Here is a 16,352-nt window from a genome sequence, read left to right as displayed (position 1 = left end):
CCCTCTCATATATCCTGTGTTGTGCGAACGCTTCCACTCAAGCAAGAGATGCTGTGATGTTCTGCAAGGTGACAGATTACGATGTTGTTGAGCCATACGTGAAGTATCTCTGGCATCGGTAAAACAAACCGCAGAAAGTAGGAAGAGTCTCCTATTGATGTTGTTACAGCTCGCATGCAGTGTACTTGTTGCTAAATAACTTTGTTGTTAAGGCCTCTTGTAGCGGAATATGATAACCCTGATCAGATTAGACCTCATGGCATCTCTGTTTAACCACGGCAAGGAAATGGTCGCATTATTGCAGTGAAAGGAAGTAGATGGTGTAAGAGTATAAGAAATTTAATTTAAAAAACAGTGACTAACTTAGAAACACTTTTCTGATGAATATACAGGCTGTGAGCGATTTTACGATGATTTCACAATACCTACTACTATCACGTTCAGTACAAACCACAAATTCTAACTTGAATGAGGTCTTCAGTTCATGCAAAGTAACATGAATAAATAAATAAATGTTTGCTCAAATACATCATATTTATTATAATATATCCTAATGCGTGATATGGAAATGCTCACGTCTTGAGAGTCAAATAGAAAATGTTGCACCAGTATTCCCGCCAAGTTTCCCTCATTCACACATTTCTAGATTGATGATTCAACATTCAAATTTTACCAGAATGATTATTCACCATTCATCATTCCTAGATTGATGAATCAACATTCATAATTTCTAAATTGATGAATCATCATTTCTAGATTGATGAATCAACATTCACATATTTCTAGATTGATGAATCTACATTCATAATTTCGAGATTGATGAATCAGCATTCATCATTTTTTGATTCCTAACTTCGAGGTGGTCGCATCGAAATCTCCCGCTGCAGCGATGTCTGTTCAGAGCGTCAAGACGTTGAGTGTGTGTGTGTGTTTGTGTGTGTGTGTTCTGTCCTGAGCGTTGAGTCGTTGAGTGTGTGTGTTCTGTCCTGAGCGTCCAGGCGTTGAATGTGTGTGAGTGTGTTCTGTCACGAGCGTCCAGGCATTGAGTGTGTGTGTGTGTATTCTGTCCTGAGCATCCAGTAATGAGTGTGTGTGTGTATTCTGTCCTGAGCATCCAGTAATGAGTGTGTGTGTGTTCTGTCCGGCCCCAGCAGGTCAACATGCCCTATGTCATGATCCCGGCCTTCCACCCCAGTGCCCAGGCTCTCCAGGTGAACTCTGACCCCCAGTTGTCGATGCCTCTGCAGCCAATACCCTGCAAGCCAGGTAAGCTCGTCATCAGCAGCAGAACCATGCACCAATATGGTTAACCAGCAGGCCATTTAAAATGTGTGTGTGTGTGTGTGTGTGTGTGTGTGTGTGTGTGTGTGTGTGTGTGGTGTGGTGTGTGTGTGTGTGTGTGTGTGTGTGTGTGTGTGTGTGTGTGTGTGTGTGTGTGTGTCATCTAAAATTGAATTGAATGAATCCAGAAGAGCACAGACACAGGATTTAAAGTATGTGTTTTGAGGTGACTGTGCTGGAGTGCCAATCTGAGCAACAGCTGGACTCATTGAGTTACCCTTTTCCATATCAACAAAATACTTGATATTTTGTTGCCATATTTGTAGATATTATTTGAGTATAGAAATCGGTCTCGCTTGAAATTGATTTAATCTCCACTTGAATCAAATTAATCTTCATCAATTACATTTTTACATGGAGATGACTGTGAATGTTTGGGGTACTGTGTATTAAGCAAAATTGACTCCTTCTCAATAGCTTAGTTATTATAATGATAATGAATGAAGATGCATGCAACGATAACGAGTTCCTGTGATATGGCCGTGGCCTAATGAATACATCATAGGGGACATTGTTTGATTTCGTGCTGTTTTCACAATAAGTTGGGTCGAGGTCAATGTTAGGTGACAAAGTGTTGGAATTCAATATTAGACATGTGAAGTCTAATCTTGATTTGAGGGTAAGAGTTATTACCTCCCCAGTATGACACTATCCTACTCGTATGAAGTACATTTAGTTCAAGCTAGTTCTGCAAAACCAGTTAATATTGAAAACCTTCTTTTAAATAGAATATTGGTGAGATTTTGGATAATTGCCAGTAGTGGAGAGCACCTGTGTGTTTGTCTGCATCTGCATATAAATCACTTTTTTTCCTAGCTATCATTTTTCCGAGTGCCGTTCTCTGCCATTCCTGTTTAGAATCATGTGTGCAAAACCGTGTGTTAAAATGAAAACAAGACGTCATAATAGCTAGGCCGGAATTACTTTCATCTAAAGCAGTGTGGTTCCTCAATGAAGACACATTTGGCACATCGAAATCAAACTTGTTCCACTGTCTTCTGTGTCTTGCTGCATTGACCTAAACCTATATGGCTGGCTCTGACTGCACACACTCTGATGGTCAAACTAAAGAACGTAAGTACCATACCCTTTCTGGGTGAAAATGTCTCTCTGGTAATGGCCACAAAATGACACCAATATAGTCCATTAAAACAAGTGCTTTGGTATTGGTATTGTATAGTTCTTGTAGTGGTGAGCTGTTGAACCATTTTCCGGGTATAAATAGGGTGGTGATACTGGTATGGTCCAGGCATTAGTATGGTCCTGATACTGGTATGTCCTGGAATAGGTATGTCCCTGATACTGTTATTGTCCTGGTATTGGTTTGGTATGGTCCTGGTAGTGGTATGATCCTGGTACTGGTAGGGTCCTAGTATTGGTATGGTCCTGGTATTGGTATGTCCCCGATACTGGGATGTTCCTGGTATTGGTTTGGCCCTTGTATTCGATATGGTCCTGGTATTGGTATGTCGCTAATACTGGTATGGTCCTGGTATAGGTATGTTCCTGGAATAACTCTGATCCTGGTATAAGTATGATCCTGGTACTAGTATGGTACTGCTTAGTATTGGTATGATCCTGGTATTCATATGGTATCATTATAGTACTGCTCTGCTTCTGGTTTTGATATGGTCCTGGTACTGGTAGCATTTGAAGTTTATGTTTGGTTGCAGTATCAGATGGTTCACACACACCAGCTCAAGGTCTGCTTTCAGAGAAGACAGATACTCCATCAACAAGGAGCCATGTCGTAGGCTTATATTTGAACAATTGTGTAGGCCGTACCTCCCACATAGAGAGCACACAGAAAACTGTGTGTGTGTGTGTGTGTGTGTGTGTGTGTGTGTGTGTGTGTGTGGTGTGTGTGGTGTGTGTTGTGTTGTGTGGTGTGTGTGTGTGTGTGTGTGTGTGTGGTGTTGTGTGTGTGTGTGTGTGTGTGTGTGTGTGTGTGCAGGATATAGAATGCTCACATCTAGAGAGAGCAGCTTTGTAAGAACTGGCTTTCACGGTCTTAAAAGCTTTGATGCAGCCTTGTGTTTTTCTACCTTTTCAAACCTAAAAGACACCAAGGCCAATTAAAAAGAAATGTGGGCAGAGTTTACAGATAGCCTTTCATTAGCTTTTTGCATAGATTCTACATTAGAAAAACATTGGCCCTTATGTATGAGTCACAGAGTGAAAGTGTTCCGAGAGATGGATATATATATATAAAAGGAGGCTGACATTGAGTTGAGATTGAAATTTGGAATGCGTTTTCTATTCACTAACATAATGGCCCTGGAAGAGAGAGCGAGACATAGAGCGATAGAGCGGGGGAGGGACCATAGACTATGGGGGACCGTTATGTTCCATGGCTGTGGTTTTCTAAAGGAGCTTCGTAGGTATGATTTAGATTTGAGTCTGCAACATGTTTGCTTTAGATAATGTGTTGTATTTCACAGTCCTATCTTCTCTCCCCTTTCTTTTCTTGTTCTACAGCAGTGGACTACCCCATGCAGTTGCTACAGGGTTCGCACCAGACTCCCGTCAAGAGGAACAGTGGTTCGTTCCGTCAGGTGAGGCCATTGCTGTATACTAGTATGATCGCCTCGGTTCTCTCTGTCGCTTTTCTCTCATTTCAATAAACATTCTGTGTGTGTGTGTGTGTATGTGTTAAACAAATAGCCATTAAACTAGTGTTGTTTGAGCTCAATGTGTAAGATGAATCGATTTTTATCAGCTAATCACTGCACAGAACACATGGACCATACCATTCTGTTCCTCTTCCTCTGTATCACCAGTTAAGGATCAGGTTGAAATCCCTGCATGATCAGAGCCCGTAACATAAAGCCATGTTTAAAACTAAGAAACAAAAACAAAAAAGTGGATACAACGCTGCTACCGGCTCCTAAACACACATGTAGAGCTAAGTCATGCAGCCTGGGGATTAGCGGTGTGTGTTGGAGAGAACGAGGTGTTAAAAGAGGCAGAACGGTAAGCAGAACTTCACAGACCTCAGCAGCATGTATAATCCACCACACCCTTTCTTATAAAGGTGAGGCCGTTTGTATTCCGTGTGCGTTGGTAATCCCTAAATATTCCCAGCCTTTCCTAAGCGCGGTAACAGTTCAATTTCTGCGGGCGGTTCTCAAGGAGAGGTAGGCAGGCCAACGCGGGCCGAGGAAACAAAGGAGAGGAGAAGATAGATTAAACAGTCGCACAAAAGACAGGAACCCAGTGAATAAGGTGTTGACAGCTGCGCTCTGACGTGCCAAATCAGCCATGCATCATCACAAATGAAGCACACACACACAACCTCACACGCCCTTGCCTTTGTTTGTGTGTGTGTGTGTGTGTGTGTGTGTGTGTGGTGTGTGTGTGTGTGTGTGTGTGTGTGTGTGTGTGTGTGTGTGTGTGTGTGTGTGTGTGTGTGTGTGTGTGTCAGACACCCCACCTTGATGGTTTTCTCTTAATTCTTCATCGTCTTTTGTTTTCCACGTCTTCAGGAGGCCGGGCAGCCGTTGAACCTGACCTCCAAGCCCAAGGGGCTGGAGCTGGGGAAGACCCCAAGCCCCCAGAGCTTTGAGCTGGGCATGGCGGGCATGCATGGGTCCTACAGGCCGCGGGACGTCCAGAGGGAGCCCTCCCTCAGCCCGGCGCGCTCCGTACTCAGTGAGTCCTTCCTCTACCGATCCTCCCGCTGTGGGACTGTGGGCTCGTCCACGCTCACTCACTGTTCAGGGCCTCCTCCTCGACAGTACCCAGTGCCCATGGGCAAGACATAGCCCTAGACACGATGATGAAGTATTATGAATTGTCTACATGCTAAACCCTGCTGCTCGGAATTGATTGGTCGGTTGGATAATATAGATTCGGAAAATCAAGCTCTCTCTCTTTCTCTTTCTCTTTCTCTTTCTCTTTCTCTTTCTCTTTCTCTTTTCCCCCCAGGTTTCCTGGGGGAGGGGGATGTGGTCACGCAGGCCATCCACGACGCCCAGCAGCTCTTGCGGACCCACGGGGTCTCAGGCCGAGGGAAGGACCAGGGAGACCGGAATAGGGAGGGCAGCAAGATGGTGAGCCAGTGAAATGCATGCACGGACCAGGACACAAACACGCCCGCATGCACGCACGCACAGACACACACACACAGCTTGAATATGATTGGCTAATGCCGGAGCCCATGGGCAAGACGGTCGTAGAGATTGTTTTATGAACTGTCTACATGTGGGGATCATGGTGTTGTTGTGATGATGTGCATGTGCAAACGTGACCGGACACAGGCCAGCTGTTGGAGTAACTTAGTTGGGTAACTTTTATGCCTCAGCCTTCCGTTCAGGTATGCCGGTATGTTGTGAACTCAAAGGTGTGCGACTGAAATACCCCACTTTACAAAGAACAAAGAGTTCTCAGGGAAAGAATATGCACGTGTGCACAAAAATAAATACACACACGCACGCACGCACACACACACACACATACACACATACACACATGCACGCGGTGACGTGCTAAGGTCTTGTCAAAGGTCAAAGTGTGGTATTGAGTTACAAGAAGCTGAGGCTGGAGCAGACAAAAGAATGTCTCAGCTGTAGAAGACAAATGGAGACACACACACACACACACACACACACACACACACACACACACACACACACACACACACACACACACACACACACACACACACACACACACGGAGGGGGCGGAGCAGGGTGGAGAGACAAAGTTAGAGATGGAAACAACTTGCATTCTTACATCTTAACAAAGCAGGACAGGTGTTCTTGGTATTTATTACACCGCCACATACCCACAGTCAGTGCCCTAGATATGAACAGCATATGGAGCATTTACAATGGTTGGCCCTTTTTATCCAACATTGTAATGGATTGAGGTCTAATCTAGCCCTTACATCAGTTTGGGCTTGACTATTTATTTATTTAGCGAATGCAAAGTCCTTTAGCCAAGCAGTTGCCTCTTGATCTGCTGTGTAAAGGGTGACAAGTCCTCCTTTAAGTCTTTGTAGAGGGCATGCTTCAGTGATGTGATGCATTGTTTGCTGCTCCCCACATCAGCCTGACTATTCACTGATTAAACTGGATGATATTTTGGAAATTTGTAAAGTCAAAATGGTCTGATTTTGTCCATTCCACGTCTTTTTCGAACAGACGTGAATTTACTGCACCATTGCTATTTGAGTTTTTTTGTTATTTCTTTGAAGCGGTTTCCATCTTTGGTTTCGGCGTTGTGGTGGTGTCCCAGCTGTCACCATCCTCACAATGCCACAAAGGGTACTGCGGTCACAATGAGCCCGACCACCTGCCTTTTCTCTTTCTCTCTCCTTCTCTCCCCCCCCCCCCCCCCCCCCCCCCCATCTCTCTCTCCCTCTCCCTCGCTCTCTCTTCTCTTTTCGGCACATGCAATAGACACAGTGCACAGTCCTTTCCATTATGCCGCTCCATCCCGCTCAGGGCTTTAATTACGAGCTTTGGCTTCTGTGAACGTGCACGTTCATTCACTGTTTCCCATTAAAACCATTAACACCAATAACTGCGCCCCCCAGCCCGTTCTGGCACTGCGTCCGCTAATGGCTCTGGTGGGGACCGTGCCACTGGACATGGGGATGGTGTTGTGCTTTTAGACGCTCCTCTCCTCTCCCCGCTCCTTTTCTCTTTCATTGATTCTATTAAACTCATTGAACATCTTTTTTCCCATTAGGAGATCATTTTGCCTGGTCTTAAGACAGTAGTACAAGATGATAAACACGAGTTCCTCCGTTCGTCTCTCTTCCCCTTTTTCTCCTCTCCCCTGCTCCCTGGCCCGCGTCCATAAACACCATTCTAGCTCCACAACGCCGTTGTCAAGTCCTCTCTTTGCATTTACGGCTCTCTGCATTTAAACTGCAGCAGCTGATATGGGCCCTGGGTACTCAGCCTTTACCTTAGATGGGCTTGGGGGAAACAAGACACACACACACACACACGCACACGCGCACACACACACACGCACACATATGTATGCTCCCACTCTGTAATGCGGTTGGACATAATAAATGATCTGTGTTCCAGGTGTGCACTTGTTCAAGAACGAATATTCACAGGATTATATGACCCAGCTTCAGCTTTTCAATGTGTGTGTGTGTGTGTGTGTGTGTGTGTAGGAGTACAAGACGGCTGCCCGGGTGGAGAGACGGCCGCCCTCGTCTGACCGCGGTGAGGATGGGGGCCTCGCCACGCGGGCCCCTGACGACTGCCTCAGCAGTGATTCTGAGAGTAGGTGGCCCCTCTGCTGCGTTACAGTAGGGTCACACTAGGAGGTTCTGGCCTGTGGGCGCCCTGGGGGCCCGCTGCCCGGCCGCTGATCGCAGACACGCGTCGGCCGTGCCAGAGAACAAGTCTGTGGTAGAGCTCCGGGCCGCCCAGACAGCATGATCACACTAAACCATTCACATTACATTTAGGGGATTTTGTTGATGCTTTTATCCAGAGCGACTCACAACCACGCAGGGCGACAGCCAGCTTGTCAGCTGCAGTCAGGATGAGGTTTCTTGCTAAGGGACACACCGACACACCGACACAGATAGGAGGAGCCGGGGTTCGAACTAGCAACCTTCAGGTTGCTAGTTCTTCCTGAGCTACTGCCGGCAATTTACCACCATTCCCCTGTTAATTATTAAGGATACAATTTAATTCAGAACAATTTACTTTCAGCTATTGTTTACAATTATATTTATTACTCGCAATCAAAGCTGAATCGAATCGAAATAAAATCAGTCATACCACTACGTGCCACTACTTTGCAAAAAGTTTAATTTAGTGAAGCGCTTCACGTCGCTTTGGCCGCGGCCTTGGAGGAGCTTACTGCTGCCACGGTAACCACCGCTCCTCGTCAACAGCGCTTATTGAGAACAATGGCTGCCGGCCACTATGGCTGCTGATGAATCTGTGGAAGTGACAGTACAGACACAGTCATCTTTCTTCTTCATGTCTCGGTGAATAATACATAATAACATAGAAAGATTGAAAATATACAAGCCTAGAAAAGAAATTAAACATATTGATTAAAAGATCCAATAGCACATACACAGCCTTTATGTTAGAAATACACCTTATTATTCTCACAATGTTCATTTCTGCAAAACCAATTTCAGCGTCTTTCAAAAACGGTCTGTTTTGTATCACTTTAAGGCCCGCCTCCCGAGTAGCCAAGTCTGTTGTGATTGATCAGCACGCCAACTCTGTTGTGATTGGTGAAACGCTTTGCACGTGTTTGCACGTGCCCTCTGCACAGTCTGACGCCACACTGATGGGGAAGTTAAGTTTGAGCACAAACGAGCTGTTTCACGCACTTATTGGGGGGCTGTCTCGGTGGGCGCGAATACTCCCCCTGGCTCGGACTTTTCGAGCCTAGTAGAGGTTAAACATGTATACTGTACATATGTCATTTAACAGTGTAAAGCAAAGGGAGAAGTCTAAAAAGCATGACATCACCCCTTTAATGCCTCCCTCCCTCAACTCCCTCCCTCCCCAGGCCCCATGTCAACCCACGCTGGCGTCGTTGGCGTTGGCGTTGGCGGCTACGTGGACAGCCTCCGCGCTCCTCCCCACCCCTCCTCGGCCTCCTCCTCTGCGTCGGCCGGCCACATCAAGAGGCCCATGAACGCCTTCATGGTGTGGGCCAAGGACGAGCGGCGGCGCATCCTGCAGGCCTTCCCCGACATGCACAACTCCTCCATCAGCAAGATCCTGGGTGAGAGGGGGCTCCAGGACCCCGCTAGCACCGTGTTGGTGGTCCTACACCGTCCTATTTCAACTTGGATTAGTGTAATTATTGTTTCTATATTGTATATATATATATATATATATATATATAATATATATTGTATACAGTATACATTATTACATATTTTATTATTTTTATTGTTGTTATTCAAGGCTTTGGTTATTATTTGTATGAGGTATTCACCGTGTAACTGTTGATACGTATTGTTATTCTGGTGTTTTAAGGTATTCAAAGTTCAAAGTTCAAAGTACTTTATTTGTCATTGCCATAAAGACAACGAGACAGTAGAGGCAACCAGACTTACACAGCTAAATAATAATAAATAACAATCAATAAATAGATTCATAAATAAATTCATAAATATCAAACATAAAATAATAATACAAATAATAAAAGCAATATATCTTAATATCTCCATATTAAGGTGCATCAAGTCTTAGAGTGCAGTCCATGGGGGGCAGGGAGGGCTGGGCCGGGGGCGGGGGGAGATGAAGGGGGGTGGGGTGGTGGTCAAGCTGTTGAGGAGCCTTATTGCACAGGGATAGAAGCTCTTTGCCATCCTGGAGGTGCGTGCCTTTTTTGATCTGAACCTTTTCCCTGACGGGAGTAACAGGAACAGATGATAGGCAGGATGAGAAGGGTCTGTGAGGATGCGTTTAGAGCGCTGCAGGCAACGGGAGGAGGAGATGGACAAGATGTCGGGCAGCTCTACTCCAATGATCCTTCCCGCTGTTTTAATCAGCCTCTGGATGGCTGCCTGCTCCGCCTTTGTACAGCTGTAGGACCATACATTCAGGCAGTATGTAAGCACACTCTCTATAGCGCAGCGGTAGAAGTTAAACAGCAGCCTCTGAGGAAAGTGTTCTTTCCTCAACTTCCGGAGGTAAAAGAGGCGTTGCTGGGCCTTCCCCAAAACGGAAGCTGTGTTTTTGACCCAGGACAACCCCTCCGTCAGTGTCAGACCCAGAAACTTTAGAGAGGTGACACGCTCAACCTCTTCACCGTTGATGTAGAGTGGGAGATGGTGATTATGCTGGGAAGACTTCCGGAAGTCAATGATCATCTCTTTGGTTTTCCTAATGTGAGACTGAGGTTGTGCTCAGAACACCAAACTGCCAGGTTTCCCACTTCTTGCCTGTAGGCAGCCTCATCGTTGTTGGAGCTGAGGCCAAGCACTGTTGTATCATCTGCAAATTTGAAGATGTAGTTGGATGGGCAAGAGGGAGAACAGTCATGGGTGTAGAGGGTGTATTCACCGTGTAACTTGATACCTGTTGTTATTCTGGTGTTTTTAGGTATTCACCGTGTAACTGTAGATATCTTTTGTTATTCTAGTGTTAGGATGTTATTGTTATTTTGGAGCACCCATATCACACTGGTTGATTGTTAAAAGTTAAGACATTCTCAACTAATTTGTATCCCGGAAGAGCCGGTCTTCATAAAGTTTGGTGTGGGCCATCTCAAATGTTCCAAATGTATATTTATGTCTAAGATTAATCCTCTTAGCCCATTTATTTTAGATTTGTATTTGTGCTATAAAATACACAAACGCATAAGATAAAAAAACAAGCCACACCCATTATTGACTTAACCTGACCCCAACCACCAGTGCCCCTCCACCCTCCTCTCCCCTGACCTCTCCTGACCTTTCCTGACCTCTCATGACCCCCTTGTCCCCCACCCCTTGCAGGCTCCCGGTGGAAGTCAATGTCCAACCAGGAGAAGCAGCCGTACTACGAGGAGCAGGCGCGCCTGAGCCGACAGCACCTGGAGCGCTACCCGGACTACAAGTACAAGCCGCGGCCCAAGAGGACCTGCATCGTGGAGGGCCGCCGGCTGAGGGTGGGCGAGTACAAAGCCATGATGAAGAACCGCAGGCAGGAGCAGAGGACGCCCTTCATCCCCAGGTGGGCACGCACTCGCTCACATACACACACACACACCTAGTGGGCACGCACACACACACACGCATCTAGGAAGATGCATGCTTGGACACGCACATGCACAAATGCACAGACACATCTAGGAAGATGCATGCTTGGACACGCACACATTTGTGCACTCACACACGTGCACGAATGCACGCCCACAAACACGCATCTGGCAAGATGCGTGCTTGTGCACGCACAAGCAAGCATGCACAAATGTGCGCGCACACACTAACACACACTATAACAATGCATATAGATGGCATGACAAGAAGGGTATTAAGGGGGAACAACAGCATGACGGATGAACAAAAGGCTGCTTTAACTTTTAATTAGTGAGCAATGGCAGTTTCTCTGGCGGGCTGGTTCAAAGAGCAGTTCTCACTCGCTCGCTCACTCGCTCACTCGCTCGCTCGCTCACTCACTCACTCACTCACTCACTCACTCACTCACTCACTCACGTTGACAGACACCATTTGCAGCGCTGTAAGTGAGTGGCGTTTCTTCCCATGGTGCACGCGTCCCTCCTGATTCAAACATGAACACTGGTTGCTCCCCTTCAACTTGCCCGAGTGAATAACGCTACATGTTCCTTCTCTTAACAGTTCAGTGGAGTGCTGCTAACAGCAGTGTGCTCCATTTATTTTTTTACATTCTTTAGAAATGTTCTTCTTTCAAGTGTTTTTTCCTACTCATGGGAACACAAACAAACAGAAGTGTTGTTGCCTAGTAGTAGCAGTTGCTAGTGTTCTTTATCAGCCGCTGTGGTAAACTTTGGAGCCTTCTTTTAATTCTTCTCCTGCAACAATGAACGTCATTAAATATGAGGATTTCACTTCATTGAAACATCTTAATAAGCACTTTCATACATTTCATCCGCACGCATGCCATCAACACACATACTTGATGGCACAGCGGTTGGATGCTTTATTGTTTGTGTTGTTGGTTAACCTGCTCTGTATGAGACTCAGGTGACGATGAGTCTGACTGGCTTGAAAGCAAGATAAACCACAGATCCTTAGACCCGTTTTTCATTTTGTTGGAGTAAGATTAAGAGAAACTAGGAAATGTCTGTTGTGGAAGAGGGCTCCACCTAGCGATGACGTTCATCCTCTGCAGCCCAATGTCCTCAATCTAACTCGCTAACACCAGTTGATGGCGTGCAGACACGACTTTTGCAAAGAAAATCCATTAAATCCAAAAATGAGGTGATTTGTTACCGTGCCAATAACAGTTAAAGAAACTGCTGATAACAGTTGATAAAAGTTTTTACACCAACATTTTAACATTGTGCACCAAAAGCCGTGTTTATTTACATTTTTCACTTCCTGTCCTTCAGCCAATCAGAGCCCCAGCAGCGGCACTATGCGCCTAGCGACGGCCAATACCAGGGGGCCAGCGGGTCCATGGCGGTGGCGGCCATGCCCTTCTACCCAGCGCTGCTGGAGCACTACCTCCCCCAGGCCCCGCCCCCCCAGCGCCGGACGGAAGGACAGGCCACACCCACCCCCGCCACGGCGAGGGAGCGAGAGAGGGAGCGTGAGAGGCTGCCCTACAGCGAGGGGGAGGAGAGCGATGGCGGGGAGAGGAGCGAGGGGGAGCTGGTGCTGCTCACAGACTGAGGGGGGGGGGGGGGGAGGGCAGGGCAGCAGGGGGCTGTGTGTCCAGCAGGGGGCTGCGTGACCAGCAGGGGGCTGCGTGACCAGCGGTCATCAGGGAGAAGGAGAGAAGGCAAAGTGGACGGACGGAGCGAGGAAGAGGCAAGAGGTTGGATTTGTACCCAGGAAAAGGCTATTTTTTCTAGAGAAAATATTCTTAGATAAATGGAGGAGCCCCTTGTAAATAAGCAATTATAATTTTTTCCCTTACACACACACACACACACACACACACACACACACACACACACACACACACACACACCACACACACACACACACACACACACACACACACACACACACACACACACACACACACATTCATACATGTGAACACACACACACACACATTCATGCATGTACACACACACACACACACACACACACACACACACACTCTGACACTCAAACATGTTTTTTGTGTTCCCCCTTTCCTTCACAGAAATCACCAGCTGTTATGTGTTTAAAGAAAATGCTGTAGCTTTACTCCTTAATGCCTTACACTCTGGACATGCGTGCACCTAATTGTTTGAGTATTTCCCTACGAACGTACGCCACCCCGAAGTCTCACATTTTGGAGATATTAAGTAAAGGCTCTATGTAGATACTTCTCTCCCTGTCATAGAGCTATGAGGGTGTTATCAGTGAGCTACTGCAGCCCCCTGCTGGCCATTTTACAGTACTCTCCCACTCAAAGTCTGAAGGCTTTCATAAAAGATTTTTAATTTGTTTTTTATCCATTTAAAATGAGTCATATTTTGCATAGTGTTGTGGAAGGGTTGCAGCACAGTCAATCAACAACATATAAATATATATGTGTGTGTTTATGAGTGTTAATCATTAAGGTAAAATTCAGCACCTTCTTTTTGCGTGTCAGGTCTTCAATGCTTTTTTACTGTTATTTGCTCGCCAATGAATCAGGCTGCAATCCTATGGCAACTGTGTGTTTAAATGAGCAGGGTAGCTCAGCCCCTCTACATGAACAGCATTGAAAATGCTCTCCTTGTTGAACTGTTGCCCCCCATATGTCTGAGAGAAGAGGCTACTTCCCCACTTCAAGTCTCAACTGCTGAATAGGAAGAGCATTTCTACCGCCATTGCGGTGACGATGCACTTATAAAATGTTGTTGTGCTGGACAAAGACATAGGATAATTGGTCAGTTGAATGCTTTAGCAGAGCTGTCGTCATAGGAACAGACGCTGCCAATCACCATGCTTCAGCGAAAGAAAAAAAAGTAGAAGCTGACCATGGGTGCATCGCACATCCTGCTGACTAGAGGGCGCCCCTGAGCCGATCGGTCCTGCTCAGGGACGTCCTCGCAAGTGAAGTACTCATTAGACACTGGGTTATGTGTTTTCAACATCTGAGGGAACTGTATATGACCTGCCTATACTATCATCCCCTGCTGATGTAAATATAGATAGAGACTTTATTTTGTTTATAAGAGCCTGCGTAATTTAAAGGTGTACATTTTCTTTGTTTTTTCCAAGTTTTGTGTTGCTGTTGTATTTTTATGAAAAAAAAATAAACTGGTGTTACATTTCTTTTTGGCAATTTTAGCTTTTTGTATGACATAAGGTCTGATGTAGTTATATAGTTAAGTCTGAAACATTCTCATGAATCCAGCCAAAGATACCTATAGACCTTTTATACACCAATCAAAACCAAATTGTAATCCAATGAATACAGTGCCTAACCTGTTTTTAAAGAATTGACAGTAAATCTACCTCTGCAGGAACAAGTTAGATGTGTCCAGAAATTCATACATTAGGCCTACATTGTGACACTTTTTTTTGTTGTGCTCTGTTCAGGAGACACGGTGATAGCCTAGCTACTATCCCACGATTCACCTAAAGGAGGCCCCAAAACCCGTTCGGGTCTTCGTTGATCCCTAGAAAATAATTAAATACCTTCCGCTACCTTAAACAGCGAGCTGGATTATGTTAGTTTCTCCCAGTGAAAATACTGCCGACTTCTTAATAGCCATTAGTTTAGCGCTCTCTCGTGGCCCGGGGCCCCGGGCTATTATGAGGGCTACCGGCGCTAGCGTGTGGAAACGGGATCGTCGAGTGACCGTTGGCCGCGGAAACACCTGATACTGCCGGGATGTCGGACAGCGAGGACGTGTCCCTCTCTGGCAGGATATCCCCGCCAGTGGATTTGCTCCTTCCTTCTTTCCTTCCTTAGGTTTCTCTGAAGACGCAGGGACACGCAGTGAGCATATGATCTATCTCTCTATATATAGGAAAAAAAAATTATATATTTCTATTTAAATAAATATATATATCTATTTCACTGTCTCAGAGAGATAGAGATCTCTATCTCTATCTCTATATCTCTCTCTATATCTCTATATATAATATATATATATATATAATATATTATATATATATATATATATATATATATATATTATATATATATATATATCTATATATATATATATATATATATTCTATTCTATATTATATATATATATATATATATATATATTATATATATATAGTATATCTATATATATATATCATATATATATACTAATATATATATATATCAATAGGAGTTGATAGTCAACAGCTGACAATGGGTTTTCCACTGTTTTATATGTAGTTTACTCTGGTCAGACATAAAGCAAGTGCACACACACAGTCATTAGTTTAATTTAGAGCTTTTAATTTGAAATATTTACCTAAGAATGTTAAATAACTCTTCCTGCCACACGTGAAGAGAGGTAAAGGTTCACTGTACAGTCAGAAATCACAGTCATTATTACAGTATTTACACTATTAGTCAACGCAACGATGGACACGGCATCATGCCCTATACAGCAGGCACACTATCCCCTTCACAGCTGGGTCCCCTTTTGAATACAGCTCTGGAAAGATTCAAGTCAAATAATGTACAAAAAGCAAACATAGAAAGTAGTAAAAATGCAAAGAAGAAAATAATAATTTGGAACTCTATGTACAGTTTGTTTTAAAAGAAGCCTGTTAAAACACACGCACATACGCGCACACACACACACACACACACACACACACACACACACCACACACACACACACACACACGCACACACACACACACACACACACACACACACACACACACACACACTACTAACCGTACAAAGCTAAACATTTTGGTATACAGAAGAAAATCTAAGCAAATATGAGAGCAACCTTAATTAAATGGCCCGTTGATATTCATATCTAACTCTTCTAACATGGATGAGCACAAACCCCAAAACAAAATTCGCTGTTCTTATTTTTCAATATATTTTAGCTTAACGTTTTGGTCTGAGAATTGACCTCATCTTGGACACTTCAGTGGAAAGGAAAGTGATCACAATGAGTAATCATGAATTAAATCCAATGAAAATATGAGGTTTGAAGAGGAGTGAAGACAATAACCAAATCACCAATAAATTAAAGAACATCCAAGTGCCACTACAATTCAACTGTTGTACACATTTCAATCTTCACTGTTCAGAATCCCCTTATGTACTTCAGGAGTGTGCCTTGTGGTCCACATCCACACAACATACATTTCACGGTTGCTCATTTGAAGCAGCAAGCGTAATAGTTTGCCCTAACCAGCAAATCTTGTACCAGTTAGTACACAATCCCTTACCACCAACCTCCTCAAATATTCTTTAAAAAAA

At 44.8% G+C, this 16,352-nt stretch overlaps 1 protein-coding gene across 5 annotated transcripts in view; it reads left to right on the top strand.

The window, feature by feature from the left end:
• Nucleotides 1–12,649, top strand: part of LOC130369783 (transcription factor SOX-13-like) — a 29,427-nt gene extending 16,778 nt beyond the window's left edge. Inside the window, exons 7-14 of one of the 5 annotated variants that reach the window (XM_056575597.1) lie at nucleotides 1,155–1,266; nucleotides 3,823–3,896; nucleotides 4,827–4,992; nucleotides 5,269–5,393; nucleotides 7,478–7,589; nucleotides 8,848–9,066; nucleotides 10,790–11,006; nucleotides 12,367–12,649. In XM_056575597.1, coding sequence (XP_056431572.1) covers nucleotides 1,155–1,266; nucleotides 3,823–3,896; nucleotides 4,827–4,992; nucleotides 5,269–5,393; nucleotides 7,478–7,589; nucleotides 8,848–9,066; nucleotides 10,790–11,006; nucleotides 12,367–12,649 — 1,308 coding nt within the window. Of the gene's footprint in view, nucleotides 1–1,151; nucleotides 1,267–3,819; nucleotides 3,897–4,826; nucleotides 4,993–5,268; nucleotides 5,394–7,477; nucleotides 7,590–8,847; nucleotides 9,067–10,789; nucleotides 11,007–12,366 lie in introns of all 5 variants that reach the window. The other 4 variants (XM_056575522.1, XM_056575445.1, XM_056575656.1 and 1 more) reach the window with 4 other exon arrangements.
• The last annotated feature ends 3,703 nt before the right edge of the window (nucleotides 12,650–16,352 follow it).

This window comes from Gadus chalcogrammus, chromosome 1 (genome assembly GCF_026213295.1).
Source record: "Gadus chalcogrammus isolate NIFS_2021 chromosome 1, NIFS_Gcha_1.0, whole genome shotgun sequence".
Lineage (NCBI taxonomy): Eukaryota > Metazoa > Chordata > Actinopteri > Gadiformes > Gadidae > Gadus > Gadus chalcogrammus.
The sequence above is the reverse complement of the archived record's forward strand: the minus strand, read 5'-3'. Positions and strand labels throughout refer to the sequence as shown.